We start from the raw sequence: 27,532 nt of genomic DNA, 5'->3' as shown, positions 1-27,532 counted from the left end.
ATATCTTCCATGTATTTGTCGGAATTTGCCCTAAATTGACATTTTGGCTCGATTTTTTTTTGTTGTTTAGGAACAAGCAAGTCTAAATTGCTTGCTATCCGGGCTCGGCAGATAGTTGTGTTTTGTACCCATCATAGTATACAATATACTCATACCATGAGTATATTGTGCGGGTGCATACTATAAAAAGATAAAATTTCCCATTGAGTTGATTTACAGAAGCACAATTAAAATAGTTAATCTTTATTGTTGAGAAATCTTTTGAATCTATGGCCAGAATATTGTAACATTCAACTTTTAGGCTTAACACCATTGTAAGAGTACAGCTCGAGGCATTTCCACGAAGAAGTGTTGAGGAGGTAAATCCTGAAAAAAAGTCTCTTATTACGCGGTGTAAAATATGATTAAATATGGCACATGTGAAGAAATTCAAAGGTGAAACGTTTATGTATGTTGAGCGCTCTTATGTGCTTATCTGATCTTGGATTGTAGGAAAGAATCAAAGATTTCAAAGCGTCAGGAAGGCAAAAAGTGAAGGTCTTCCTTTGTTCCAGAAATCTTAGAACTATGTACATCTCTGCTGATTTCATTCGACTATAAATTAATTTTGACCAATTTTTCTGTACGAAACCATGTAGTGGAAGCCGAAGGATCCGGTTAAAGATGCGGCGCTACCTATTATCAAAGTCTTCTTCTAATTTTTCTAATTTTATTTTAATTTCTTAATTGTAATAATCATATTGCTCTGATAACGATAACATAAAGAACTGTAAAACAGTGAAGAAGAATCTAGCATACTTTCTTTTGATTCAAATCTCTGAATTTCTCACTACTTTTATTTTTGGTTGCTGAACATCTGAGCAAATTTACTGCTGCTTCTTCAAACCAATTCCATATTTCTCTGGTTCTCCAACTTCCCTTTTTCCTTTCCTTACTCTTTCCCTTTCTTTTCAGGCAGAAAATACTTGTTGCCCTGATCTCAAGTCCGTAAAAAGAACTAATCAACTACTCTTGCCTTCATTTGCGCAAGGGATGCCTCATACCTTTATTAATTCATTAAATGATCGAGTAGACAATGGTGTCCTCTAGTCCAGGGCCTAATTAAATCTTGAGAAATACTGCACTTTACTTAACAACGATATTTCACTGTTGAGATGGCAGAAAAAATTTCGCATCTTTCTATAAGTGTTCGGCGTTAATCAGTTGGGATGCGAAAACGCGTTCATTTCAGCTCAGAATCGTTCGAAATTTACGAATTCGTGTTTTCATACATCAAGTCAGTGTTTTTATTCTCCTGGTACTAATTCCGGCACTAATTTATCGACTCCTGGGATGAAAGGCTTGGTTGGCACCAGGGCGGTTTCGAACCATTGATTGATCGTGCTGGCACAGCGGAACCTCTTACCGACTGCGCCCCACCTGTCTTCAATTTCTTTTATCTTCATGGGCTTTCTTATTATATACTGTTTTGCCCTGAAGAAATATTAGCAACGACCGCCTTTGATGACAGCAATATGTTCAGCAAAACGCAAATAGATTTTTTTTTTCGTGAAGATTGAACACCTCTGCATACGCTTATGCCTCCGAGTCCTTTTCAATGGACCAAGAGCATGAACTTTATCTTAACTCATTTGAATACTCTGTCTATGATTATTCTAAGAAAATGTTGGAAATTAAAGAAAGATCGTCTGCATCGTGAACTTACGAGGATATGGCATGATCTGGGTCAGAACAATGTGTCTGCGACACACATTTGGTGGTCGTTCATTTAGAGGCATCGATTGAAGCGAAAGGAGGAACATTGAACTGTTTTTTTTTAGATATTGTTATTCGGTATTCTTTTCCTAAGTTGAAATAAATGATGAAATTGCAAATATCTGATAAAATAAGTTGAAAAAATTACTTTTTTCGAGTGCACCCAGTAGTTCTCTTCCACTTCGTACCATGCGCTATAGTTTTGAGAGTTCAAAATCCACTCGCTAGATTATTAGCGAACAATTTTTGATTGACCACTCACCTTATGTTCTCATTCTTTTCTTCCGCAATTAACGGTAGCAAACCAGTATTTTCCATAATGTGTTTGTGAAATAAGGCGAACTGTTCCAAATTTTTATTTGACGGCCTCAATAAGATGATATTAATCTGAAAAGAGATTATGACTAAATGTAAAGGGAAGGAGCAAGCATAATTTTCTTTTGATACCTGACAGATATCAATACTTTTCAGCACTTTCTTGGCTAATTCTTCTAGAATGTAGAATCCATTAGCGACGTTAATCGATAGTTGGTAAATCAGCTGCAAAAGAAATCACTTACCAAAACGTGATTGCTTTAATTTTCCCATTTACGTAAGGAGCAGAACTTAAGACATTACTACCGTTTTTTTTTTGTTCTTTCGTGTCCATAAATTCCCACTCTATGAATGAAAGAAGATGATTATATGAAACAATTGTATGACAAGAGTTTTTTTTTAGATTACAAAGATTCAACGACAGTTCAATCAAAAATAGCTGCGTTCTGGATAAAACTTTTGGTTGAGTTCAGGAAGAAAAGGAATAGGTTCACTTATTTTTTAATATTTCAAAATTTTTTACGTGATAGTGCACGTTTGGAAAAATTGTAGAAATCCAAAAAAAAAAAATAGAGTTAGATGGAAATCACAGCACTCCTCTTTCTGCACTCCCGCATCTTTGCTGGCATCAGCTAGTTTCAGATGAACAAAGATTCCCAATTTCATCCTGTTGCTCTCTACTATCCTCTACTATTCTTTTTCGATGCTATAGTATTTTAATTAAAAGAAAATGAATAGGTTGACCAAATGGATTTGGACCGTTCTCGAAACAGGAAACAACCCTTTCATTTCTTCTCAGAAATCAAAGTTCCTTTTCAACTTATATTTATTTTATCGAAGCCTTTTTTATTCACTATGCTTGAAACGCAGTTTCATCATTCTAAGGGTTTGTCCGCTCTCCTCAAAGTTTTTCATGATTGGCTCAACAATAATTTCTAGGTACTATTCTATTCTCTCTAACTGAAAAATCTTGAACTATTAATCGAACGTACCCGTTTCCGTACGTTCTTAAGAATGAACGTCTCCAGATCAACGCTCAAGATTTCCTTCGGTATCTCTGGAACAATCGGTTACCGTTCAAAAAAAAAGGAAGCATACAAAATGATCGATATCTCACTACTTGCTGAGGGAAAATGTTGGCGAAGGCCAACCTTGTCCAAATTGGAATTATCTAGAACGAACATAAAGACGAGTACGTGCTCGAAACGGCGCGGTGGAGGCAGCAGTTGGGACCGATTTGGGACCGTCGCAAACTGCAGCGGTGCCAGCAAGGATTTCTCCACGCTGCGAACCGCTACGCTTCACCACACCGCCTCAAGAGAAGCTGGATATGCAATTGCACTGGGCTTCGTGTCGTTTTGACCTTACTATAAATCAATAATAAATTTCTCGAATGTTCCCATCAGAGACAACGCCGTTGCTATAGCGGGCAGTCAATTTCATCTCCTGTTGGATGCATGTTCCAGTAGATGACTAGATTTGGTTGTTTGGAGAGCCGCATTTTATTTAGAGGTTTGAATAGGTGTACGTTTGCGAGTAAAGCGTAGTCTCAATATCTATGGGCTGAAAGTAGCAACAAGTAGTTTTTGCTTCTTTCCTATGTATCTGTAAGACCTAGTATTTCGTAGGTCCTAAAAATGGGAGTGAAAAATTGGAAATCAAAGTATGATGCGACGTAAAATTTTGGTGAAGGATAACATTCAACAACATGTCTGTTAAAACAAATTTCGAATTTATGGCGTATTGCAGGTGTAGCTGGCAGCAGTTGCATAGTTGGTGCGTAAGTGGGTGTGCTCGAAGTAGGGCGGCAGAGCGAGCGAGCCCTATCGATGTAGTTCCAGTTAAATCAGCGATGGTCTCCCACGGAGCGAGCGGCTGGGACCGAGGTGGAACCCTAGTTCCACTTATCCCTGCACTCCGAGTGAAGCCGCTCACGCAATCCCACCAAACTTCCGAGTCATTTTGCGACGACGATACCGCTCCGCAATAAACTAATGTTATTAAGAGTTGAAATCTGTGATTAGAAAGAGTTATGCAAACTTATCGGTTGAACAGTCTACGGTAGTCCTCAGTTGATGTTTTCAGTGTAAATACTTTAGAGAAACAAAATTTCCGAATTCCAATCTTTTCCATCTCCTCTCATCTCTACTTTCAAAAACTGAAGAGTAAAAAAGAAAATTTCACCGTGTACATCTGTAGATAATGTCGTTTGCATCACGTAATCTTGATCATCTTCAATCATTTTATCATCATCATCTGGAATAAAAATCCGTTTATTTACAGCAAACCATCTTCCAAGCAAATTGATAGCCAACTCACTGTTAACTCCAAATGTTTCCTTGTCAAACGAGATAGTCGTAGACTCTAATGCGTCCGAACCGTTTGCGGATTTTTGATGATCTTTGTCGAGAGATTTAGTGGGCACGGAGTTCCCTACACAAAAAAAAGCGTTGTGGTGAGCTCTTAACATCGTAACACCAACTATGGATTTTATGAGACGTGTATGGATGTATAGATCGGGTCTGAATCTATTTTAACAAAACAAGAAGACCACGAAATTTTGCTCAAAACTTTTTCGTTCATGTGTCTTATAGACTATAAAATCCAAGATAACCGAAAACAGTGTCGCATATATACTGCCTAAAATTGTTTATGTTGAGAAATTATTCACCAATATCAAACAGCTTAGGCTATTCGGCTAGAGTTTTGGATAGATTCCAACGGTAGTGCTCTCAGAGTCTCAAAGTTAAAGTGTTTTCCACATATCTTCCAGACTTTCTTCATTTCCCAGCGATATAAATTCCCAACAATTCAGGCAAACCAACCTGGCTTTTTGGTGGCGAAATCTTCTGTTGGAGTACTAGTCATTTCCATAGTTTCTTCTAAATAGGTGATTGATTGGTGATTACATCCCAGAAAACAGCAGGAACAACAGTACCTATTTTTTTCGATGCTCGTTCACGTTTTTGCTCCAGTAATTGTTCAGCCTTTTTTAATTCTGAATTGTTACGTAAAATAGACAGAACTAGATGACGCAAAGATATCTTCCTACCTTTTTTCCTGTCCAATATAATTTCATCACTACTGGGACCTAAAAATGAGGCGAGTTAGTTTTAATTTTATTACAGAGTTATTTTTGGGATACCCCTGTTGTATTTGATGAGGTAGTCGGCTCTTTTGTCAACTTTGCCCATTACATTTTTTGATTCTGCACGGTTCCCTGCAATTTGACAGTTTTTACGACAATCGGGGTAGTTATGTACCGGACTGAGGAATTAGCGTTTTCGTTATCACAAGCGGTTTTTTCGATGTTGAAAAGTACACATACGAATAAAAACTACTTCAGAAATTCCAGATTTTCTCTCGAAGGAGAATTCCTCAGTATACAATACAGCCTAATCCTGAGTTTTTGGTGTTGTAGATTTTCCTTTCTTTAAGATCTTCCATATGGAGTATCAAATGGATGAAACGGGGCATTTTTGACACTGTTTCTTCTTTGGATGCACTGTTCCTAAAATCTTATATGTGCATCATTCAATAGAACATTTCTCGCTCTTGTATCACGACTCCCTCCTCATATCGCGGGAGCAACAGTTAATTTGAACACTTTATTCATCTTAATACACTCCAACTTTCCTTCAGTTCTCGTTATCTCGTCACAAGTGAAAGGGATGAAACAATTTTTCTCTTTTTTTTCCTGATAAAAACTGGCAGCATTTGTTGTAAAATCATTATTTTTATCATGGAAATTTCAGAAAATCTTCTCCGTTCTCGATCATTTAATTTTAGAATAGACAAAATCTCAGTTTAGTACAGACGTGTCTAACCTTTGATGAATATAGCGAGGTAATCCCCGTATGGTGTATTTTTGTAGAAGGGCAAAAATAGAAAAATAGAAACGGAAAGAAAGTATCAGGCTTTCTTTCGAATCATTACTCAATATCAGCTGACCTGGGTTATTATTTGTGAGATCTTCCGATTTTTCATCACCAGTTACTGTTGTTTCTTCTAAATAGTAATAATGATAGTTATTCTATACTGATTGGCAAAAATGAACCTATAAAAATAATTGTCACTTCTTTCTTCTGGTCCTTTTTCTCGTTTCTTTTCCAAAGTTTGTTCTGAATCCTTCGCATCTGAAGAACAATGTTGAAATAGGATATTAATGGAGAAGTTTCGCTATACCTTCTTTCTTTTCTGCTTTCTCTTCGGCGCTGTTGGGACCTAAAAATATGCAATTAAATTTCAAGTTCTTACAAAGCATATTTTTGCATTGTTACCTGCGTTATACTTCTTGAGATAGTCGGCTCTTTTGTCAACTTTGTCCTCCACATTTGACGATTCTATGCACAGCTTTTTAATATTAAATCTTTTGTAAAGTTGGAAGTATTCACATAAAATTTTTGCTTTATTCAAAACACATACGGTACATTTATTTATTTACTTATTTATTTATTTATTGAAAACACCTGCAGGTGTGCCATAAAACAAAAAAGAACAAGATGGAACAGAGCTCACTAGAATTTCGCCTAAAGGTTACACAGCAAGACTTTCCCTTCAAAGTATGAGGAGTGGTGGGTTGGCAGGTCATTCTCCTGTTACAGAAGGTGAGAAGTCCTCACGCGAGATCCTTTTCTCAAACTCAGAACGCTACGGTAGATGAACGGACGCCAGGGTTTGGGTGACCAACCTAACCTCGAACGGAGGAATCCGTCAGAGACTCTGGGCGACGGATGGGCGGACCTCAAGTGCAAGGGCTCATCAACTTTGCTATCCTTAAACGGCTTTCCACCACCAGGAGAGAATAAGGACCAACTGTAGGGACGAATTTGAAATTCTTTGATTCTCAATGTTATAGTAGCCAGAAAGCTTTCTAGATTAGAAAAAGTTAATATTTTAGGAACTTTTGCAGCGTCGTTTTGAGGGAACACGACACTTTCTTCTTATCCAGTCGTAGATCGATGGATTTATGAGCTTCAACCGTATTGAGTAATACGATAAATTGACAAAATCCGCAAAAATCCAGATAACATAACGTGTCTCTAACATTTGTGCTACGTTTCATGGTGTTTTTATCATTAGCTGTAAGTTCGCTGTTTAATCATAATAACATTGAGGAACTTACGTTCTACTTCTTTTGTCTCCCCGACTTCTTTTGCTAGTTTCCGATCTTTTTTCTTTCCTTAACAATACGAATATCTTTACAATATTCGTTCAGCACCTTACACAACTTCGTAGATCGTTCTACACTTACCATTTTGCTCATCAGACTGATCATCCCAAATAACGGTTACATTATTGATGTGCTTTCCTTTAATGAAACACTTTTTCCTAATTTTTCCACAACAGAAAACAACAACTACCACGCACCTTTCTTGTCCATATTTTGTGGCGGCTCATTGTGTTCTGAAAATGGTTGAAGTGATCCAATTTTTGAATAGTCTTAACCCCCCATCCATTACCATTTTACATATGTTCGGAAAAAAAATTGAGAAAAAAATGAGAAAAACAATAAAGCAAAAAAAAACTTGCTCTGTAATGAAATAACAGAAGGATGAGCAGCATCTCTATGGACTTCCTTATCGTTTTGCCGTGAATGAGGGACATCCAGACCAACACTAGCCTTCAACTCTGACACCTCTTTATGCCGTCTCAAATCTGTTATTGTTTTGAGATTCTTCTTAGAATCCCTAATCCGGTCCAAATTCTCTGGAAAAAATTAGTTCGATGAGATTGAGCGTGACGAAAGCCGAACTCATTTTTTTTCATTCTTTCTCCATCTTTTTTTAAACTCGTGTCAGAAGAACTTATGGTTTAAATTTGTCTCTTTTTCCAGATAATAAAAGCTTTCTTTTTTTTCGTTATTTCTTGACTTCTCTGACCCCTTTATCTTTCAATTCTTTTTCTAGATATATCCTGATATAGTCGGGTCGAAAGGACCCTGAAACTCCCCATAAACGCCGCGCGCGCTCAAGCGGCGCGGTGAAGCTAGCGGTTTTAGTCGAGGAGGGGTCCTCGTTGGCTCCACTCATTTCTGCAATCCGAGTCGCTCGCAACCACCAGTACAACCGCGTGCGCTTACCGCCTACGCATCTACACCGAGCTTCAGGTTTTTTCACAGTTACAATATTTCCTAACTATCACAGAACTGACTGTTGGAATAAGATCAAAATGTAGTTGGGGAGGGGGGCAATCATAGCATCTTCAAGGATCCCCCTATCCTAATGCTTAGATTTAAGCCTTGAAGGCCTCGAAGGACTTCGTTATTTACTTTTTTTTCACCTCCATAAATAAGAGCGCAGTTGAGTGTCCTTCTCCCCAATTACACTTTACCCTAAGATTATTTGGAATTTATTCACAGATCGTGACTATTTGGTTTCATTACATTTCGTGGTCTGGATTTATGAAAATCCAATTGTTTTAATACAAACAGCTCATTTTCGTACTCTATTCAGGCAAACAGCGTTTAATTTTGTTAGAAAATCTTCATATAGAAGCTATTCTTACTCTTAACGATATGAAGCGCTGAGTAGTTGCTTCAAGGCATCCCTCCACGAATCTGAGGTGGTACCGATTTCAGGTGGAGTATTCGTATACGGGATAGTAGATTATTTAGAGGCGGTGATTCCGTCTTTTTCTTCCTAATTGCCGTAAAAAACGGCTTCGAGCGATCCGGCGCGCTATTTCCCACAATGAGTTCGATTGGAGCGCGCCAGCCTTGTGCACGCGCCGCATCTTTCGGGCCATTTTTTACGCCAATTAGCAGGAAATGAACGGAATCACCCTCCTCTCCATAATCTACTATCCCTTATAGGAATACTCCACCTGAAATCTGCACCACCTCAGATTCGTGGGGTGATGCCTTTAATCTGGCGTATGATATATGTACGTAAACACATAAATGTTGTGGGCGTGTAATTAGAAAACAGCATTAATGGTATGTAAACTATTGGTACTATTAGTGAAATTTTTTTCAGAATCAGGACTTTCCTTGGAAATACGGCATGACAGGAGAGATGAGGTCCGATACAAAACGGGGGTGAGATCGTCAAAAATAAAACTGAATCTGAACAAGATTCATAGGAAAAGGTCCAGAAATGTTGAGAAGAGAATTTAAAGTGACCCAAATTCAATCTTTTTTCAGCTGTTGCAAAAAAATAAGGGGAATTTTTCTAACCTACATACTCTAAGGTCTAAGAAGTATTGTTACACTACACAATAGTGGATCGGGCTGACCTTCTTTATTGTGCTTCTTTGTGAACTTTTCATCTTCTTCGATGGAGTTTGGCACCTTTCTGAATCCTGACCTTTCTAAAATGCATTTTAATAATTGTGTTTTTGTTTTTGCATCTCATTCACTGACCATCATTCAGAATAATTTCTTCTCTTTTTCTTCTTTCAGACGTGTGTGTCTTATCTGCAACACCATTATTTGAAAGTTATTATTGAAGAAGTGTAGAAAGCTGAAGATTTACCTGCCATATCTACATCATTCGACTTAGCTTCAAAAAATTTGCCTATCTGTAAGATAAAGGACTAAAGAATTCATCAGAATATTCTATGAAGTGTTGAAGCAGTACCTTTTTAAAGTCGATTTCTTGATTTTTATTGGAATCTATCCCATATAGCTGACAGTTTTGTTCTTCTTGACATAACGACAACTCAGCCGACAGCGATTCACTCAACCCATAGAATGCGATCGTACAGTTTCCAGCCTTTAAGAGACATGTCAGAACAATTTAGAATAATAAAGTAATTATGCAAATAAATTATTTGCTCCACTTTAACGACCAATTTCTTCATTCCGTTCTCTTTACAGTACAAATTCGAAATTATATTTGGTAGCCTTATATGACAGTGGGGGCGGGTGTAGCGCAGTCGTTTGGAAGTTCCGCTGCTGGCGCATCCCGACCGGATTTATTAATGCCAGACATTTTATCCTTTATCCTTTATATGACGCTGATAATAATATATTAGGGTCAAAACGACATGAAGTACGGTGCAGTTGCGTAACCGCCTGCTCTCGAAGCCCAGGAGATGAAACGTAGCGGTTAGGATTCAAGGGGACCTTTAGCAGCACCATCCATCATTGCAATTGGTGGTGGTCCCACGCCGATTCCAACCGCTACGCTCCACCGCGCTGCTTCGAGCGCTGTCGCTTTCGCAAGTGTACCGTACTCCATGTTGTTTTGCCCAGACAATACGTTTGCTTGGACAACCGTGATGAACACTCAGTTTCAGCAGAGCAGTGAGAAAAGAAAATGAATACGATTCTGCGGACGAGACCAGTGGATACCGTATTCTCAAAAACCAGTAGACGACGATGCCAACTGCATTCTTCATTGAGTTAATCTTAGAGTCATCTTTCGGGAAATTTCCGAGTTTTTCAGGCATAGCATTGTGGGCGCCTTCAATCCTAATGCGATTGAACCGTCTAGAAACGAAATAATAGAGCAAGAGCAGCAATGACTACAATCATGCGAGTTCTCTGAAGAAAATAAGACTAAAAAAGGAAAAGGGAACAGTTATTTGTATTGCAGGGAAAGAATTGCTGTGGAAGGAAGCAGAGATTTAAATTTTGCATCACTCCACGAATCTGAGGTGGTACCGATTTCAGCTAGAGTATTCGTATACGGGATAGTAGATGGGGGAGATGGAGAGGGGGTGATTCCGTCCAGTTCTTCCTAATTGCCATAAAAAACGGTTCGGAAGATACGGCTTCGGCTTCCAGCGCGCTACTTTCTACAACAAGTTCGATTGGAGCGCGCCAGCCTTATGCGCGCGCCGCATCTTCCGGGTGGTTTTTTACGGCAATTAGGGAGAAATGGATGGAATCACCACCCTATCCATAATCTACGATCCCTTATAAGAATACTCCACCTGAAATGCACCACCTCACCTTCGTGGGGCGATGCCTCAAAAAAAAAACGAGGAAGAGATTGTGTTGTGGACAAAATATTGATGTGAACATGTGCAGAGACGAACGTTCGCCCTTTTTTTGCACATTTATTGTACATCTGGAACTATAGAAGGTCTAAGATTCGTATGAACATAAACATCTAAAATAAACTATAAATAAGATGGGATTGTTGACATTTGCTTTGATCATAAATTTTAACAACCCTCAAATTTAAAATCTTACGGGTCATACATGGATAGCAGTTTTGACATGATCGATGTCAAATTTCTTGTTGTGATATCGATGAAGAACCAAATGTTTCCTTGTTGTACATTCGTTCACAACCGCATGAAAACTAAGCCAAAGCTGTAAGAAATTTTTATTTTCATTCGATATATACATTACTTCCTACCTCATATGTCCGTAAATTTTATCTAATTTCTTGAGCCAGCAAGTAAATGTCACCTTACCTGTCGTGGATCTAAGTGACTTGTTTTTTCGAGAAGACATTCTCTGTTTTCATTGAAGTAAGCGGGCGGAGCCTTCACAAATAGGATACTTTAGACTTAAATCGAAAAAGTTCGCAACTGCACTCACCGATGTACTGGAACGACCCAGCGACAAGAACGTCCACGTAGCCGTGGAACATATCAAGAGGGCGATATAGATCCTTTGATTGCACCAAACACTGCCTATACGCCATGTACTCATAGTTTGAAGACGTGGGAAAAAAAGAAATGGATCAGCAAACTGTAGAAAGTGTTGCTGTTTTAGGAAAGGCTTGAGAAAACGAGGTCGACAACGATATCTTTCTGACGCTGACCAGTATACAATGTTGATATTATCGAATACACATATGTCTGCGCGAAATCTTAAACAATTCCTGGAAACTGCTGCGAAAGTTCCTTGGTGATCAGACCAGTTTTGGTTTCTGGATGATCGGCGAGATTTGTGGGATGTGATCAGTTTTGAGAAATGTATCTAAAATACAGAAGCGAGATAAGTTCCACTACACGTGTTTATGCGTTTTTTTTTTTTTGAAGTTTTCCACTGGAATTCCAACTTTCTCGTTTTAGATGTTCTTAACTCACTCGCAAAGAAAAATTCTAGCAAGCAATTCGAATTCATTCAACAAAGAATTTTAAAACATCGCGTTTGGCGGTTATAATAGTTATGGAATTAGTTATTAAACTAAGATTTTCATGTTGTTTAAGGTGTTTAGGTTCTGTAGCAAAGAAAAAGTACCTTAACGGATTTGCCTTCTATAAGAAAGAAAGATCAGTGCATCTCCTCTTATTCGTCTCTTCGAGTAGAAAGTACACTAAGAGGAGTGCGTCCAGACTCAGAACTAAACAGAAAACAAACAGGTTTTGTTTTCTGTTTAGGAGCTCTCTGATTCCGTGCAAAGCACTCCACATCCTTTTTTTCTCCATGAGTACATTCAAACATCCCCTTATGACAAATGCATCATGAACTATAGTAAAATCAAAACGATATGAAGCGCGGAGTAGTTGCTTAAAGGCATCACCCCATGAATCTGAGGTGATACGGATTTCAGGTGAGGTACTCGTATATGGAGTCGTAGATTATGGAGAGGAGGGTGATTCCGTCCATTTCTTCCTAATTGCCGTAAAACGGCCCGGACGATACGGCTTCCAGCGATCCGGCGCGCTATTTTCTACAACGAGTTCGATTGAAGTGCGCCAGCCCTGTGCCACGCCGCTAAACCGTTTTTTACGGTAATTAGGAAGAAATCGACGGAATCACCCCCTCTCCATAATCTACTGTTCCGTATAAGAATGCTCAACCTGAAATCCGTACCACCTCAGATTCGTGGGGTGATGCCTTTAATCGGTTGCGCTCGAAGTGGTGAAGTGAAGCGTAGCGGTTGCGATCGAGTGAGGACTCTTGGTACCATTGTTCATTGCTGCAGTTCGTTATGGCCCCACCTCGATCCTAACCGCTCTTTTCTTCGCCCTTTATTGTCACATCTAAAAACTGAGCCAAGGAAATCTTGGACCAACTAACTTGCGCTCGATTTTGATAACCAGAATGTACCCTGCAGGAAAATTCGCCCGCTTCGGAGACTTGTGACACATGATCGAAAGTAAACCGTAACCTGGAAATAGCGTAATTTCAGTGGCAACATATAACGAAATTGACGACGGGATTTCTCTACGAAAAAAAAAAGGTTTAGGGATATACATGGCGAGTGTGACTACTTTATTTCCCCCTAATTCTCCTGAAAAACAGCATGAAAAATATCTTTCCGATAGAATTTTTCTACGAGACGCCTGATAACGTGCCACATCTTCGAGCTTCCAACGAGCGGGAGAAACAGCGTCAATAGTTGATTGGTTGTCACTCACTGGCGGATGCAGCAAGTGCGCCCGCGCTCGCAGATGTGGCGTGTTATAAGATGCCTCGCAGGAACATTCGATCACCAAACCTGTTTCCCACGCCCTTTTCAGGACAGTTATGAGGAACTGATCATGTCATTACTCTTTATCTACATCCCTAACCTTATCTATTCCTAGAGAGATCAAAACATTGCGAATTTCGTGATGTGCCTCCTTTCAAGGCAGCGTATCAAGAAATTGACATGCTGTGGAAGCCTGATCATAGAATTTGAGATGTAAATTGTGAAAATAACCGTGCTAACGCTCAATTCTCTCTAATCCTACTGAGAAGGGAAAGCGCTTGTTCCCACGAGGTACTTGAGAACGCACTTTTGTACACGCTATTTTATACACTTCTTGTACAACTCCTTTGAAAATTTCTTATGGTACATCAATCATGCTGACCATAATTTCTAGCGTCTGCGCATAAATCTACGGACCGATACCGGTCTCCAAGCTTTCTGGTTCCAGTAGTGATTAACATGTTCCTGTATATGATGGTTATCGTTACCATGTTCAGATTATGGTTATCATACTCCCTAGCTGTACATGGTACTAGGTTGGCTACTCACTTTTTATACACAAATCATACTGCAACTCCTTAGCTTCTCAATCACACATTGACTGTCATCCGTTGATGGATTTATCATGAGAGTCTATCACGGTTCCATCTTCCCTGGAGGGTTCACTTCTCTGCGCCCAGAAACTGGGGGCTGAGACGCAACGGGCAACTCAACAGCGAATTTGAGGTCAGTGGAATAATTGAATAGTTTTTGCTTCAACGAATGTTTAAAGTCCCGCAGCAAGTGGCAATATGATTTGGTGAATTGGAGAATAAGGTGAATGGGATACGTTTCCCAACGTTTCTCAAATTGGCGACGAATGGTCTGAGCAACATGGGACGCGCGCATGTCATTTCGGGCACTCCGATGAAAGGATTAAAACGATGATGATTAAGAAACCAATCAACTAACTTGTAAAGGGTATACATGCGTTAAGACGTAACTAGCCAAGCTAATATCAAAAACAGGCTCACAACTTTCAAATGTTTCATTTACATGGAATTCACCTAATTTTGTTCTGATTATCATGCTATGCTTCATTCAGCAACTGCGAAACTGTCCACATCTCCACTCACTTGACTCTGCCTCGAAGAAGTGGAGCTAGCGACTATGATCGTGGGGAGTCTCTTATTCATCTCTGCACTCCGATCAAACCCGGCGAAGACCCCGCCTCGATCGCAATCGCTAGCCGCGCCACTTTGAGCGCGCCCGCTTACATTTACGAGGAAAAAAGTTACAATCATTGTGGCTTTGGTGGTTGTGCCAACTCTAAAAACTTCCCGAAGATGTGCTTTACTGATGATTCCGAAGTTTTCTTCAAGTACATAACGCTGTAGTAGCGCATACGCTATGTGCGTACCCCTCTACAACTGTTGATTGGTGTCTGACTCAACGTTTTGTACTGACTACATGCTTGCGTCACGTTTTCCCCATTCCATAACCTTTTTTTTTGCATTTTCGCGCGAATGTCGAAGTGTCGAATAGAATGACTGAACATCATATACACTCACGAAAACTATTGTACCTACTGGAATCATTTGAACGCTCAATATATTGACTCATAAGATGTTTATACACATATGATAGAATATCCTATGAAAAAATAATCGTTAGCTAGCAAAACTCATAATCAATCACCAGCTTCCATATCGCTTGATGCAAACGTTGTGGTGATGGTTAAACATATGTATCCTGAAATCAGAGTTCGATGAAGGTCAAAAATCAATCTTGCTTTTTTACAATTTACCTCATAACATTCCGTATATCAAGGACAGACAAAATAGTGTAATGTTCCTCAGTGATAATCTGCTGAATGAAAGAAATAAACAACTGAATTTGTCGAGCATCCGGGCGAGGAATGTCGATCGTAAGCTGAACAATGTAAATAGTAGCTCAGTAATACATATGTACACATATTCGATACTGGAAAAAGTGACAGTGAGCAAGGCTACGGACTGTGGCGCACTCGTTACTTGTTTTAATGTGAGAATTCAAAACAGTTCATATCCTCGGGCATCTCTCTCTCATCTATGCAAAAACTAGCGTTTGAAGAAGGAAACAAAATGTTTGAAAAAAATATGCAGCAAAAGGCAATTATTGCCTCTTAACATAGCTTAAAGTCATCGCCCCACGAATCGGGGGTAGTACAGGTTTCAGGTGGGTTATACGCCTATACGGGGTCGTAGATTGTGGGGAGAAGGTGATTCCGTTCATCTCTCCTTCTTTCAGTGTAAACGGACGACCCCATATTCGTGTGGTGGTGCTTTAAGGTCATAACTAGAAAAATGTTCAGAAACTCCATCTTCCATATTTCAATGAATAATTGAAAAAAAAAACTGAGGATGCAACTATATAAAACTGTTGATTCATCCCTTTTCGATTTTGCTTTCCGTTGATAGACAAATTCTGCTGGTACGTTAGAGCAGCGCAAACATTAAAAGCACTCATTTTTCGTCCCTTTTTTCACTTTTTTTTCTATTCTGCACCCTTGTTAATCTCTGCAAATGAATTTCAATTGGAAAAAAATCTTGATAGAACTCTTTGATACGCATGGTACTTCTTTTATGCAAATTAATGAGTATGATGTTGAAATGGTAGCATTAAATATAGCCGAATGTTTCATCTTCTTGTTTGCTGTTTACAGGAAAGTTGTTGAAGATAGCTAAGAGAGAGAGAGAGCAAGAAAATCCATCTAGAGGTCAAGCAGCATTCTAGGTCGAAGTCGAGGTGAGGCCGCTCTTGAAACTATCAAAATATCCTCCGTAGCTTTTATTTCTCTCGCCTTTTTTCCTCCTCTTTTCTTCTTCCCTTTGCCTCTCTCTCTATCCCTCTCTTTCATTTTTCAAGAATAGATTACATGTTCTGAGAGCACTGGTTCGACTTCTTAAATCTGAGCTGTGTTGCGAAGATTCACGTGAAAAGTCGGTGAAACAATGAGATCTTCAAAGTTTCGGCTGCGCTATTCTATTAGCAAAGCTCACTCGCTGCATACAAAGAACCACAAAGGTTAGATATGGTTCTGCCTAATCGCGACTTTACTGGCTATTTCGATAAGCTCTTTTCCTGCGACAGAGGTTCGAGCCAAAACACAATTTTACAGAACAAAATTCATTCAAAGTTGCATAAGCGAGGAAAGACAATGAATGAAACAATACTATACGGTTGCATCTGACAATTTCTCGATGTTTTGATAAAATATGGAAGTTTGACCCCTGAAAACACTTCTAACTACATATTCAGGCTATATTGGGCCGCAATTGTTTTTTTTTTTGTGACAGTTCGCTATGATTTCAGAGACGGGAAATTAAGGTTGCAGAAATTGATTCTAAATTTCTATTTTAAGACAAGTTGGAAGCGGGCGCCGTCAGAAACGTCCGCTAGCGTAATTTTCCAATGTTCATGTGTAGCATTGTAGCAAACTCACCTGACAAGAAACGATATATCTTGAATAGCCAACTTCTTCGAGCATTCGTGGAAGAAGCTCATAAATATCGTCGATTTCCGTGACAAACACATGTTCGGCAATTATATGTTGGCTGTTTCGCTGTAAAAACAACAATGGGGACAAAAGTGTAGACATATTGGTAGCCATACCGCATAATCCACGTTGTTAGCCACTATGGTGGCGAGACTCCTAGAGCTCATACCATTCCAGGACTGCACTCGTGCTTGTTCAAATTCTCCGATATTCTAAAAAATACCAGACAGTGATAATGAATAAAACCAAAAACAGAAGATTACCAGTTTCAGAGAAGCTGAAGTAGTGTAAAATTAAACACCTAATACGCAAAGAAAGTGTGTTGAAGGATCAATTTCGCGCAAACCAACTCCAAGACATCGATTCTCTTGAAATTCCGAGGCAAAAAAAGAGAAAATAGTTATGTAAATGAGGTGGTCTAAGGTCTCCAGAGCTGCATTCTCAGCATTGTTGCTGCAACAATGCTGAAAACGCAACCCTCGGGACCAGAACAGACGACATCAAGGACGGTGCTGCATGGTGGAGCGTAGCGGCTGAGGTCCACGGAGAACCCACTCATCGCTGCACTTCGCGATGGTCAACACCTCGATTCCAACCTCTTTCTCTACCGCGCCGCTATGACCGCAGCCGCGTTTTGACCCTACCATACGCATTGGTTTACGAGCTTGAGTAGACGAATTCTAATCCAAGCAAGACCGAAGACCACCAACTCTTAATTTACGACCTGAGATTTAAATAGAATATGGCCGTCGCCGAAAATACTTGGTTATCCTGACGGGTCCAGCCGTCAGGGAAGCTACGGACCAACTGACGGACCAAGATCTTTGTGCCCATCTGTTCGACTCGACAGTCCTTCCATCGCTCTGTTACGCAGCGGAGACGTGGGCAGACACTGCGGCCACGTCTAGGAAGGAAAAGAAACGTCTACTTACTACCCACAGAGCCCTTGAGAGATGTCTCCTGAAGTTTAACCGGCGCACACAACACCTTGCCGGTCTTCGTAGCTCCGACTTAAGAGGAATGTCCCGTCTTCGCGACCCAGCGGAATATGTATCGAAAGCAGAACATAGATGGGCCGGTCACATCATGAGAAGAATCGACGATAGATGGACTAAAAGAACGCTAAGTCCCTTGGGACGCTAAACGCCCCCGAGGGAGACCGCCAACGAGATGGGGTGACGTGTTCGCTGCACGGATGGACCAGCTGAGAGCTCAGCTGGATACGGCTCAAGGACCTCGTCAACGTCACTCACGAAGCTTGAGAACATCTTGGATGACAATGGCGAGGGAACGAAACGAGTGGAAGAGATGCTGGGGCCCGCACGTCCAGTGAAGACGGGCCATCTAAGTATCTAAGTAAGCATTTAAGTATCCTGACGGACCAAGATCAGCTCAATTCCTCGATGGAGGAGGATATTGGGTCCCTCCGTCTGTCAAAAAGTTTTGCTATGATTAAGACTATTAAAGACTTGTAACCATGTACAATTCTAAGAAGAAGAAAGAACTAAAAACTATCAAACACAAGAAAAGGGTCACGGAATAGTTGGTTGGCGCCATCAAAATATCGAAAATCGTGTAATCGATCAGCGAGTAATGGAAGGAGATATAGTTGGCGACTTCAAAAGAGTAGAATTCCGTATGAGGTTTTTCGAACTCTTGTCGTTTATGAAAGACTCACAAGTGCGAAGTCGTGTGCAGTGTCGCTGGCAGCTGGATGAACGCCCATCATGTCACAATTAAAGAGTAGGCTCCGTTTAATCTACAACCGTCAAACAATGAGGAATCAAGCAAAAAGAGCCCAAATACGTGAATACATATTTATACCTGGAGTTCAACTGCAAGTCCATGTGAGAAGCCGACGAATACGAATGCATAGCATTTCTTTTGTGGCGGCTAAACAAAACAAGTTTTAATGAGGCATTTAGTTGTACATTTGAGTTCATCAATCAATTCTTCAATGTATGATTATGTTCTAAGTATATATGAGCCAGAATGAGATCATGTATGGATGGAGTTAGATAACCAAAACGCAGAGGTAGATGAGAAGTGAATGGAAGGTGAATTCAATGAAGAAAAAATGGGCATGTTCATCAAAAGTTCTATACAACTTAAAATTTGACCTTGCTGCACTTCTATGAGAACAAAAACGCAAATCCAAGTATATCCAAGTATTTGTGTGATCGAGATCCTTGCAATCTGATTGCGATTTCTCCATTTCCAGAAAATACCACGCAGTACTACTTTAACCATTTGTGAAACTTGTCCAGGCTTCAAGTCGTTTTCACCCGATTCTACTCTGTCTATTGTGATATGCAGTGCATAATTGCGATAGCAACTACGTACAGAACATCGCAACGCAGCAATTCGATAACCTCCACATGAGGTTAGAGATATGCGAGCATGTCGCCAAACAACAGCGTACGTAACATTCGCCGGAAGCACACAGGCAATAAAACGACTGTTCTAGTCAGATCAGAACGGCATGAAACGTAGTGCAGTTGCGTAAGCGGGTGCGCCAGCGGCGCGGTGCACCTCGCAGAAGGTAGAATGGGACCATCGTGAACTGCAGCGATGAATGTTGCTAGCAAGGGTCCCTGTCGATCCCAGCTGCTATGCTCCGCCACACTGCTCCGAGCACCACCGAGCTTCATGTCGTTTTGACCCGACTATACAATAAATTTTTTGTCTGAACTGTGCGTATTCTTCAAGGTATGCACGGATTTGACGAAATTGAATTGTTGATAACAACGAATTGTCAATCGATGCAAATAACGGTTACCTTTTCTTTGGTTTCATTTTTGAAGAGGGGTTTCGAAATGGTCATAAGCAATAAACCGCTTCACAAAGAACTAACAGCTGCCTTTGGAATCATACTGTACCGCCAATCATCTTCGTCACCAAAACGATAGACGTCCATAACGCTAGGTGATGGTGCACATCGTTCTGCTATGAACGGCAGTAAATCGAGAAACTAAATTACAACTTTAAACAATGGGTAAAGTTGCAGAAATGTGTTCAAAAATTGTAATCTTTCAAAGACGTAGTAATCCAACGGGATGTGAATTACCTACATTCTCAAGGTTGAAGTACTTCCAGTACTTGTGGTAGCAGTGAGTTGCCAGATCGTACGCAGAATTCTCTTCAAGCTCCTAAATCAAGGCTCTCAGGGGCATAGCATTTTCAGAAATTGATCAGCTTCAATAATCTCAAAGATGTACAAGAAAGGTTAACGAAAGCAAACCCGACCGCCTCAACACTGCCGAGTTTGACGAACACAAAAATAAAAACGATGGCGTAGAGTGCGGCCGCTTGATAAGTCAAGAATTGATGTCGTTTGATGTTGAACGCTGACATTACCGTATGGTATTCATCAGCAACAGCAATAACTAATCTCGTTTCAAAATCTCCGATCCTATTCCTTTTGTGAACGATTTACAATGGAGTATGGATAACATCTATACGTTCCTTAACGGTCTGCAAGAAAATCAACATGACCTATAGTAGGGTCAAAACTATACATGAAGTACAGTGCGCACGAAGCAGTGCGGTGGAGATGGCGGTTGCAATCGGGGTCGCGAACTACAGCAATGAAGGGTGACCGCAGGGGTCCTCACTCGATCCTAACCGCTGCGCTCCACCGCATCGCTTCGAGCGCAACCGCTTACGCAACCGCACCGTGCTTCATGTCGTTTTGATTCGACTATAAATTATGTTGAGAGTTCATTGGCCATTCCTTATAAAAAAAAAGTGCAGTGTCTGGCGTCAATCAATTTCCTTGGAATGTGCCACCGCATTCACTTCAATTCAGAATCGTTTGAGATTTACAAACTATCCCTAGCATGCTAGCCTGTACAATGACTTACGGGGACTAGCCGATGTATCAGACCACTGTTTTTCATCCTCTCAGGCAAGCCTGGTACCAATTTATTGACAGCAGAAGGATGAAAGGCTTGGTTTAGTTTGCAATAGGGCGAATTCGAATGTCCGACCATTCGTGCAGACACGGCGCAACTTCTTACCGAATGCGCTACACTGCCCGTCTCCAACTGATAAGTGTGAGTTACCCTTTATCCTAAACTGTATGAAACTAAAATTCTACTTTTTTTCTTCTCTTATTGTGTTAAAGTAGAATAGTATGGCCATACCATTGATGAAGATAAGGGTCTTACAGGTCGTGTTACCCGCTAGCTACTACTTAACCAACGCTAAGGATATGTGCATGTTTCTTTGTGGAGAAGTTTTCTTTCTTATGGAGTGAAAGGAGCAGCTCCAGCAACATCTGCAAAACTATAAATTGCATGCAAAACCTACTTATAACATTTTCTGATCTCATCTGAATCCGGCTTGTTACATACTTGTCCATGTAAGACCCCATGTACGACTACTCACCTATAGTAGGGTTGAAATGACATGAAGCACGTACGCAATTGCGTACTCGGCTTCTCTCGAGGCGCTTCGATGGAGTGTGGCGGCTAGCAGCGTGGCGAAATCCTTGCTGGCTCCACCCATCGCTGCGATTTGCGATGGTCTTACCTCGGTTTCAATTGCTGCCTCCACCGCGCCTCATCGAGCGCCTACGCAAATGCACCGCAACTACACTCATGTCGTTGTGATTCATGTCGTTTTGACCCGACTATATGTAAGAGCTAACGTGCACCGTGGATAGCACTAAAGATGCATAGCTTATGACTGACACACTACAGCGATCAAATTGAAGTGCTACTTCTTTTTTTAAAATAAATTTTACAGCCTTTACTTAATCTTACAAATATATTTCGTTTCCCTTTAGAGTAACCCCTTTCCGACAAAATACACTTATGTCTTATACACGTTTCTTCCAAACAGTTCTTGAAACAGTTGTCAAACTCGATTTCCGAAATGGCCTTCAGTTCATACAGCGATTCATGTTGAATCTCTTTTATGAACTCGAAACAGTGTTCCCAGAGTGATTTTTTAGTTGAGTAGCCAGAAATCACGTGGAGCTGAATCAGGCGAATACGATGGTAGTGGAACAACAAGGTTGCCGAGGTAAACGGAAAATTTTCAATGTTGTAGTAGCAATGTAGAGTTGAGAGTATAGTTTTTGGTCAAATGGGCAAGAACCATCAATGCACTCTGAGACGGCGCAGTATCATGATGCAAAAAGAGAGTTGTCTTGCAACTAATTCATGCCAAAAATAAGATTTAACAATTAGAACATTGATCACGATTTGAAACCTCTAGCATGCTTGTTCTCTCCTTTCCCACTCCTAAAAACCTCTTCATTTCCCATGCTGACGGTTGAAATTGGTGCTCAGAATAACATCTCGTCTCTGTCAACTGCAAATGTAGATTTTAATATGCGAACTTCAGTAAATAATCCACGTATTTATTTGAATGGAATGACAATATAAGAAAATATTTACTTCCTCCGCAACGTATTAACAACAGTACACAAAAAATACAACAACGATAGCTCAGAGATCGCCGAAAAACAACTTCAATAACGACGTAATCGACAAATCAACGGAAGGAAATAACCCAAATTGATACTGGCACTGGCGATTTCGTTACCCTCGGAAGCCGCCAGGACCTCCACGGACTGCTCCGCGTACTCCACCACGGGCCATTGCTGCACCTCTGGAATATAGTTTGTCAAAAGACGCAGAGTATGAGAAGAAAAATCATCACACAATCTCACACGTGAGCAATAAGACGACAAATAGTAAGTAACAGAAACAGGTTTTCAGATGAAGAAATGAGCTCACTATTCACTGGTCTGAAGTTGAGTATTTCATATAACATGACTGAAATATTGCACAGGTCATAGCTAAGAGATTCCCTCATAAGAGGGACTCGTAGGGGAGGGCGATCTCTTTCTTCAGCATCCTATTCTTTGGTGGTAATTTCTTCTTCAGAAACTTGAAATTTCTACTTGCATCTTACTTGCACCTTCAAGAAACAAAAATTCACCTATTTATGCGTGCCTACCCAACTAAATCCAGTCGAGATAATCCCCTTACGGAATAGCAAAAATTAGACATGAATCCCATCTACGGAGAGATCCTCTGACTGGCAACGTTTCACTCCCGGATGTCATCTATGCTGCGGTTAGATTTAGTGATTCTTTAAATATTCAGACAAAAGTCAAGTTTTTTTTTTCAAGTTCTGTTTCGGATTTCTCAGGGAAATTTGAAGTAGTCGAATACCGCAGCTCGTCAAGTTAGGAATAACGATAACAGATTAGTACTTAGCTGGTTTTTATAAGTGAAAACATACTGTACCTTGAATATTTAATATTGTTTGCAATAGCGGAAAGCGACAACCAAGGGACAAAGTGCTTACCTCGCTCGGAACGACGTTCCTCGACCACCGCGACCTCCTCTGGGATCTCCTCCCATACCCATACCAATGGCTCCCTATAATCAATTTCAGAAATCAACAAAACAATATGTTACTCTTGAACAAACGCAGTTTGCATTGGATCTGAACTACTGCTTATAATATGGCGAACCCAAGCCATTCTTCTTCACATTTTCAAAGGAGAAAAAATGGAGGAAATTTACCTTTTGTGCACGACCAATATTCTTGAACATAGGAGCGTTTTTAAGCATATCTGGTAGGATCATGAACCGAATCTGTAACGAATTCCGTTCACTGGAGTTTTACACTTCAAACCAAGCAAATGCAGTTATAGACATATCAAAGTGTTTTACCTTATTTCCTCTAACAAAAACATTATCCAGCTGATGTGTTCGCCCATCTCGGAAAGTAACACACACTTCAGCCATTTGACAGTTCATGTTATCCTCTGCCTCAAGCAATTTACCACGGTATACTTCGCCTTGAAACAGAAAAAGAACTTCTCTTCTCAATTTAGGAAAAAAATCCGAAAGGAAGAGTAGCTAAGAAGCATAAGGAGGAAGGTAGCGCACCAGTTACTGTTTCAAGGGTCACCACATGTCCTTCTGCTTCGTGCAAGATCTTGATTGGTACACCGACTGAAGTCATTTCCTGAAACAAATCACATCTAAATTATGGGAGCCTTTCATAGAGATGAAAGCCACGGAATGTCACGCAAAGTATGTGTTAGTGGGAACTAAATTGGAAAATTAAAGGAATGTACTGTTAAACAACATATTCTATAAGCTTGTAACTTCCTTGGAATTGTACAAATTAAAGAGTCCTGGCAATACTCAGAACAGAAGGAAATGGATCAAGGGATGTTCGTATTTGCCATAACCTACCAAAATACTCCTTTCCTCCACTTGCATATACTTTAGTGAAAGTAACGTTATCCAGCCAACATATACAAAACAATACTTTGAAAATTACCAAATGAGGCAGACAAGAGGAGCCCAAACAAATTGGGTGCAACCGATGTATATGCTCGCAACAACAATCGCTCGTTGTTGTGGGAATACAACTCTTGGGAAGAGTCACTATCCTGTGTTAAAGGCAGCTTATCGAGAAATTGATAATGTTGGAATCTCTTGGATGAAAGGATAGGGTTGGAGGTGTAGATCACGATTACCGTGTTAAAGGTATCACTCCACGAATCTGAGGTGGTACGGATTTCAGGTGGAGTATTCGGGATGGGAGACTATGGAGAGGGGGTGATTCCGTCCATTTCTTACTAATTGCCGTAAAAAAACGGCCCGGGAGATACGGCTTCAGGCGTTTTGGCGCACTATTTTGTACAGGGAGTTCAACTGGAGCGCTCCAGCCTCGTGCGACGCCGCATCTTCCGGGCCGTTTTTTTACGACAATTAGGAAGAAATGGACGGAATCCCCCCCTCTTCATAGTCTCCCATCCCGTATACGAATACTCCACCTGAAATCTGCACGACCTCAGATTCGTGCGGCCTTTAACGCTCAATTCCTTTTAATCGTTCTGAAAGAAAAAAACGGTCATCTTCTTGTTCCTTATAACGCTCCACTCCTGTGGATGCGCCACGGCCGAGCGGAAGAAATTAAGTGAGGTTCCCCCAAAAGCCTACTCAAGCAAAACGAATAAATAAGCTGGCGAGGGATCCGGCACGCATACAAAGGTGGCGGGGTATAAATGGCACAAAGGTATAAATGGCTCCGTAAGAAATTCGAACACGTAGCCCGTTTCCCACATCTTTTTTTTTCAGAACGATTAGAAGGATTGAGCGTGAACATCCTCACACTAATTATCTTCACCCTCTCTTTACGAATACGAACGTGATCCCGCGCAGACGCCGTTTTTCGAAATATTAGAAAAACTGAGTGGGACCAAGCTCGTCCTCATAACCTACACTCCTAACTCTATATTCTCCATGAGGTTTCCAAACTACGTCGATCCCGTGACACGCCGACTTTAAGTTCATAAAACTTCGCAGGAACTAATATTTATTCCTTCACGAAGAAGTCACAATAAAGTACGATCGCCCGTTGTAGAAAAACGCTGGCACGCTTTGAGGCAATCAATAAATAGTGATGATGACAACGACAGTGTACTCTTCCATCCTCTCTACAGGTAAAACTGTAGAAGGAATGGAAGAGTAAAGTTGTATTATCCCCAGCTTGTCTGACAGATATCGAGAGGCTCCCTTCTTCACCACTACGACATTTTTAAAATGATCGATCCTTGCTAGCACGTCAGGGTACTTTATTCATCAGGAGATTTACCTCTTGTTCTTTCTTTTTTCTTCCCATAAAGCATAGATGGAAGCATTCTAGCAGAGGAAATCATTATGACTTCGAATAAATGTCCGATGATAGCTGATATTCCTCAAGGAAAACGGCTAAAAGGTCGGCCTTCGAACACTTTGAACCTTAGTTCCAAATAAACCAAGAACCTAAGCGTAAAATACTAATTAAGGCGTTGATAGAGAACGATTAACAGTAGGAGTAGTAGCCCTTGTGCTTTAAAGTACCGAATAACCAAAATCTGGTTAAATATTCCTCTGGAAACTAACATTTCCACTAAAATATAAAAGTAGTCCACAGTTCAACGAGAAAATCGACTCTACGCTGCATCCTTCTTCATCCAAAAACTCGAAGCTACACCATGTGCACCTGAACACTGCGCACACTCAGAACGCAGCAAAAGAAAGAAATGTGAATGTGAGCAAATAAATTATCCTGGATCTCATCGATTTACTGCGGGGCAAACCTAAATGAAAGATAAAACAGTGCACGAATGAGAATATGAAGTTCGAGAGAAGGGCGGCGTGGACCCAAACGAGGATTCTCGAAATCTTTAGCGTTCAAAATGATCTAACTTGATCAAGAGTTGCTCTATGATCAACTTCACTAGAACACATTTATTGCGGAAACTTCCCAGCTCTGGTGGATTTTCGAGAATGTTAGTATGACTCAACATGACAACAACAATACAGCTCGATTCTTCCCAAACTTCTCCGTCTACTCTCGTTCCTGATTTGTTTCAAATCCGCTTAAAAAGGCACTTTCACCACATGTTCGGAGTTGAGTGAGATCCCCGAGTGTGAAAAATAGAGAAGACAAGTAGCAGACAACACAAATATGTAGGAAATGATTCTTTCCATCCATAAAACGTCAAAAAAGCTTCAAACAGATAAGCAACACACTGTGAAACGTATTGAGGAAATGTGTCACTGAGAAAAATATTCGAAACGGGAACGGACTGCGCCAGGTCGGCGTTCGCGCCTGCAACGGTGCGGTTTCTCGATTCGAGCGCGGAATTCGAAGTGAATCACGTCATTTTCTGGAGGAGCATCCTTAGCGTATTTCTTGTGCTGGATAAAGTTTTATGCTTTATCATCGTTGGGTCGGATTGCTTGCATTTTCTCTCGTGTTTTATTCTCGATGTGACTCTTTGAAATTTTCCCTCCTTCGTGTTCTATCCTCTGATGGAATTTCTGTTCTTGGGATTTGTTTTATGCCGGACCATTATGTGCTGATGAAATGTTTGCTATGTGAATCGTAGTGCTCATCAAGCGTGAAACGATGTGTCCTCATTTCATTCCTCAGTAGTTAATGTGAAGAAAAAATGCAAAAATATCGACTTAAGTAAATAAGTGAGTCGACCAGCTGCAGCCACACGTTCCTCTTCATCTGCACACATTTTCAGCAATTTTGCATAGTTGATGTTGTGGTCCATGTGCCTGTGGACGGATATTTGATGTTAGATTATAAATAGTTGCCTATCATCCACAATTTTGCTGAAAAATTGAAAAAAGAAAAAAATAAAAATCCCAACCGCTAACGTCCCTTGTGAATTCATGGTTTGATACTAATGTGCTCGTGTATAATCTGCTGTTTCCATACGTTTCCGCTGTTTTGGAGGCAGCAGACGAAAGCAAACATTAATATTAACTGAAATTTTATTGCTGTCCTCTTCCCACCAATAATTACAATCGATAGTAACACTTGACAGATAGCTAGTGGGCAAAGCCTTTTACCAATTGATTGTCTTGTATTTCAAATAAAATGTTGATGACGTTTGTATCATATATAATTGGTGATCAGGTAAGAACTGAAGTTTTGTAGTTGACTATATTTTAAGAAAAGAAAGGAAAAATGTACCGATTAGTGTATTAAAAAGTATCGGTTCTTCTTCCTTCCCGAAAATGTCACCTGCATGTTTCTGCGGTTTAAATGTCTTTTGGATGACTCTTCGTTCCCACTACTTAAC

General features: G+C 40.4%; 1 protein-coding gene across 3 annotated transcripts; it reads right to left on the bottom strand.

The window, feature by feature from the left end:
• Positions 1 to 290: 290 nt before the first annotated feature.
• RB195_003239 (uncharacterized protein) lies at positions 291 to 23,898 on the bottom strand (the record flags this gene model as incomplete). Of its 3 annotated transcripts, XM_064200813.1 has the most annotated exons (38): positions 291 to 366; positions 2,018 to 2,142; positions 2,203 to 2,295; positions 3,063 to 3,127; positions 4,255 to 4,326; positions 4,390 to 4,503; positions 4,896 to 4,952; positions 5,009 to 5,068; positions 5,123 to 5,161; positions 5,216 to 5,290; positions 6,022 to 6,078; positions 6,147 to 6,206; positions 6,256 to 6,294; positions 6,351 to 6,413; positions 7,196 to 7,252; positions 7,325 to 7,381; positions 7,441 to 7,476; positions 7,603 to 7,779; positions 9,307 to 9,381; positions 9,434 to 9,487; positions 9,546 to 9,591; positions 9,651 to 9,785; positions 11,222 to 11,335; positions 12,998 to 13,088; positions 15,069 to 15,122; positions 15,178 to 15,302; positions 16,855 to 16,974; positions 17,025 to 17,120; positions 18,587 to 18,667; positions 18,733 to 18,801; positions 19,763 to 19,879; positions 19,980 to 20,057; positions 20,155 to 20,326; positions 22,462 to 22,527; positions 23,233 to 23,306; positions 23,454 to 23,525; positions 23,604 to 23,731; positions 23,823 to 23,898. In XM_064200813.1, the coding sequence occupies 38 exons, from the start codon at positions 23,896 to 23,898 to the stop codon at positions 291 to 293; spliced, it is 3,165 nt and encodes a 1,054-aa protein (XP_064056693.1). The 3 variants fall into 3 exon arrangements, with proteins under 3 accessions (XP_064056693.1, XP_064056694.1, XP_013294486.1); XM_064200812.1 differs by lacking the exons at positions 7,603 to 7,779; positions 11,222 to 11,335; positions 22,462 to 22,527; ... (2 more) ...; positions 23,604 to 23,731; positions 23,823 to 23,898 and having other exon boundaries at positions 20,155 to 20,262; XM_013439032.2 differs by lacking the exons at positions 291 to 366; positions 2,018 to 2,142; positions 2,203 to 2,295; ... (28 more) ...; positions 19,980 to 20,057; positions 20,155 to 20,326 and having other exon boundaries at positions 22,458 to 22,527.
• Positions 23,899 to 27,532: the final 3,634 nt, after the last annotated feature.

Source organism: Necator americanus, chromosome IV (genome assembly GCF_031761385.1).
Source record: "Necator americanus strain Aroian chromosome IV, whole genome shotgun sequence".
NCBI classification, from domain to species: domain Eukaryota; kingdom Metazoa; phylum Nematoda; class Chromadorea; order Rhabditida; family Ancylostomatidae; genus Necator; species Necator americanus.
Note: the sequence above shows the minus strand (reverse complement) of the source record. Positions and strands in the feature narration are given on the sequence as shown.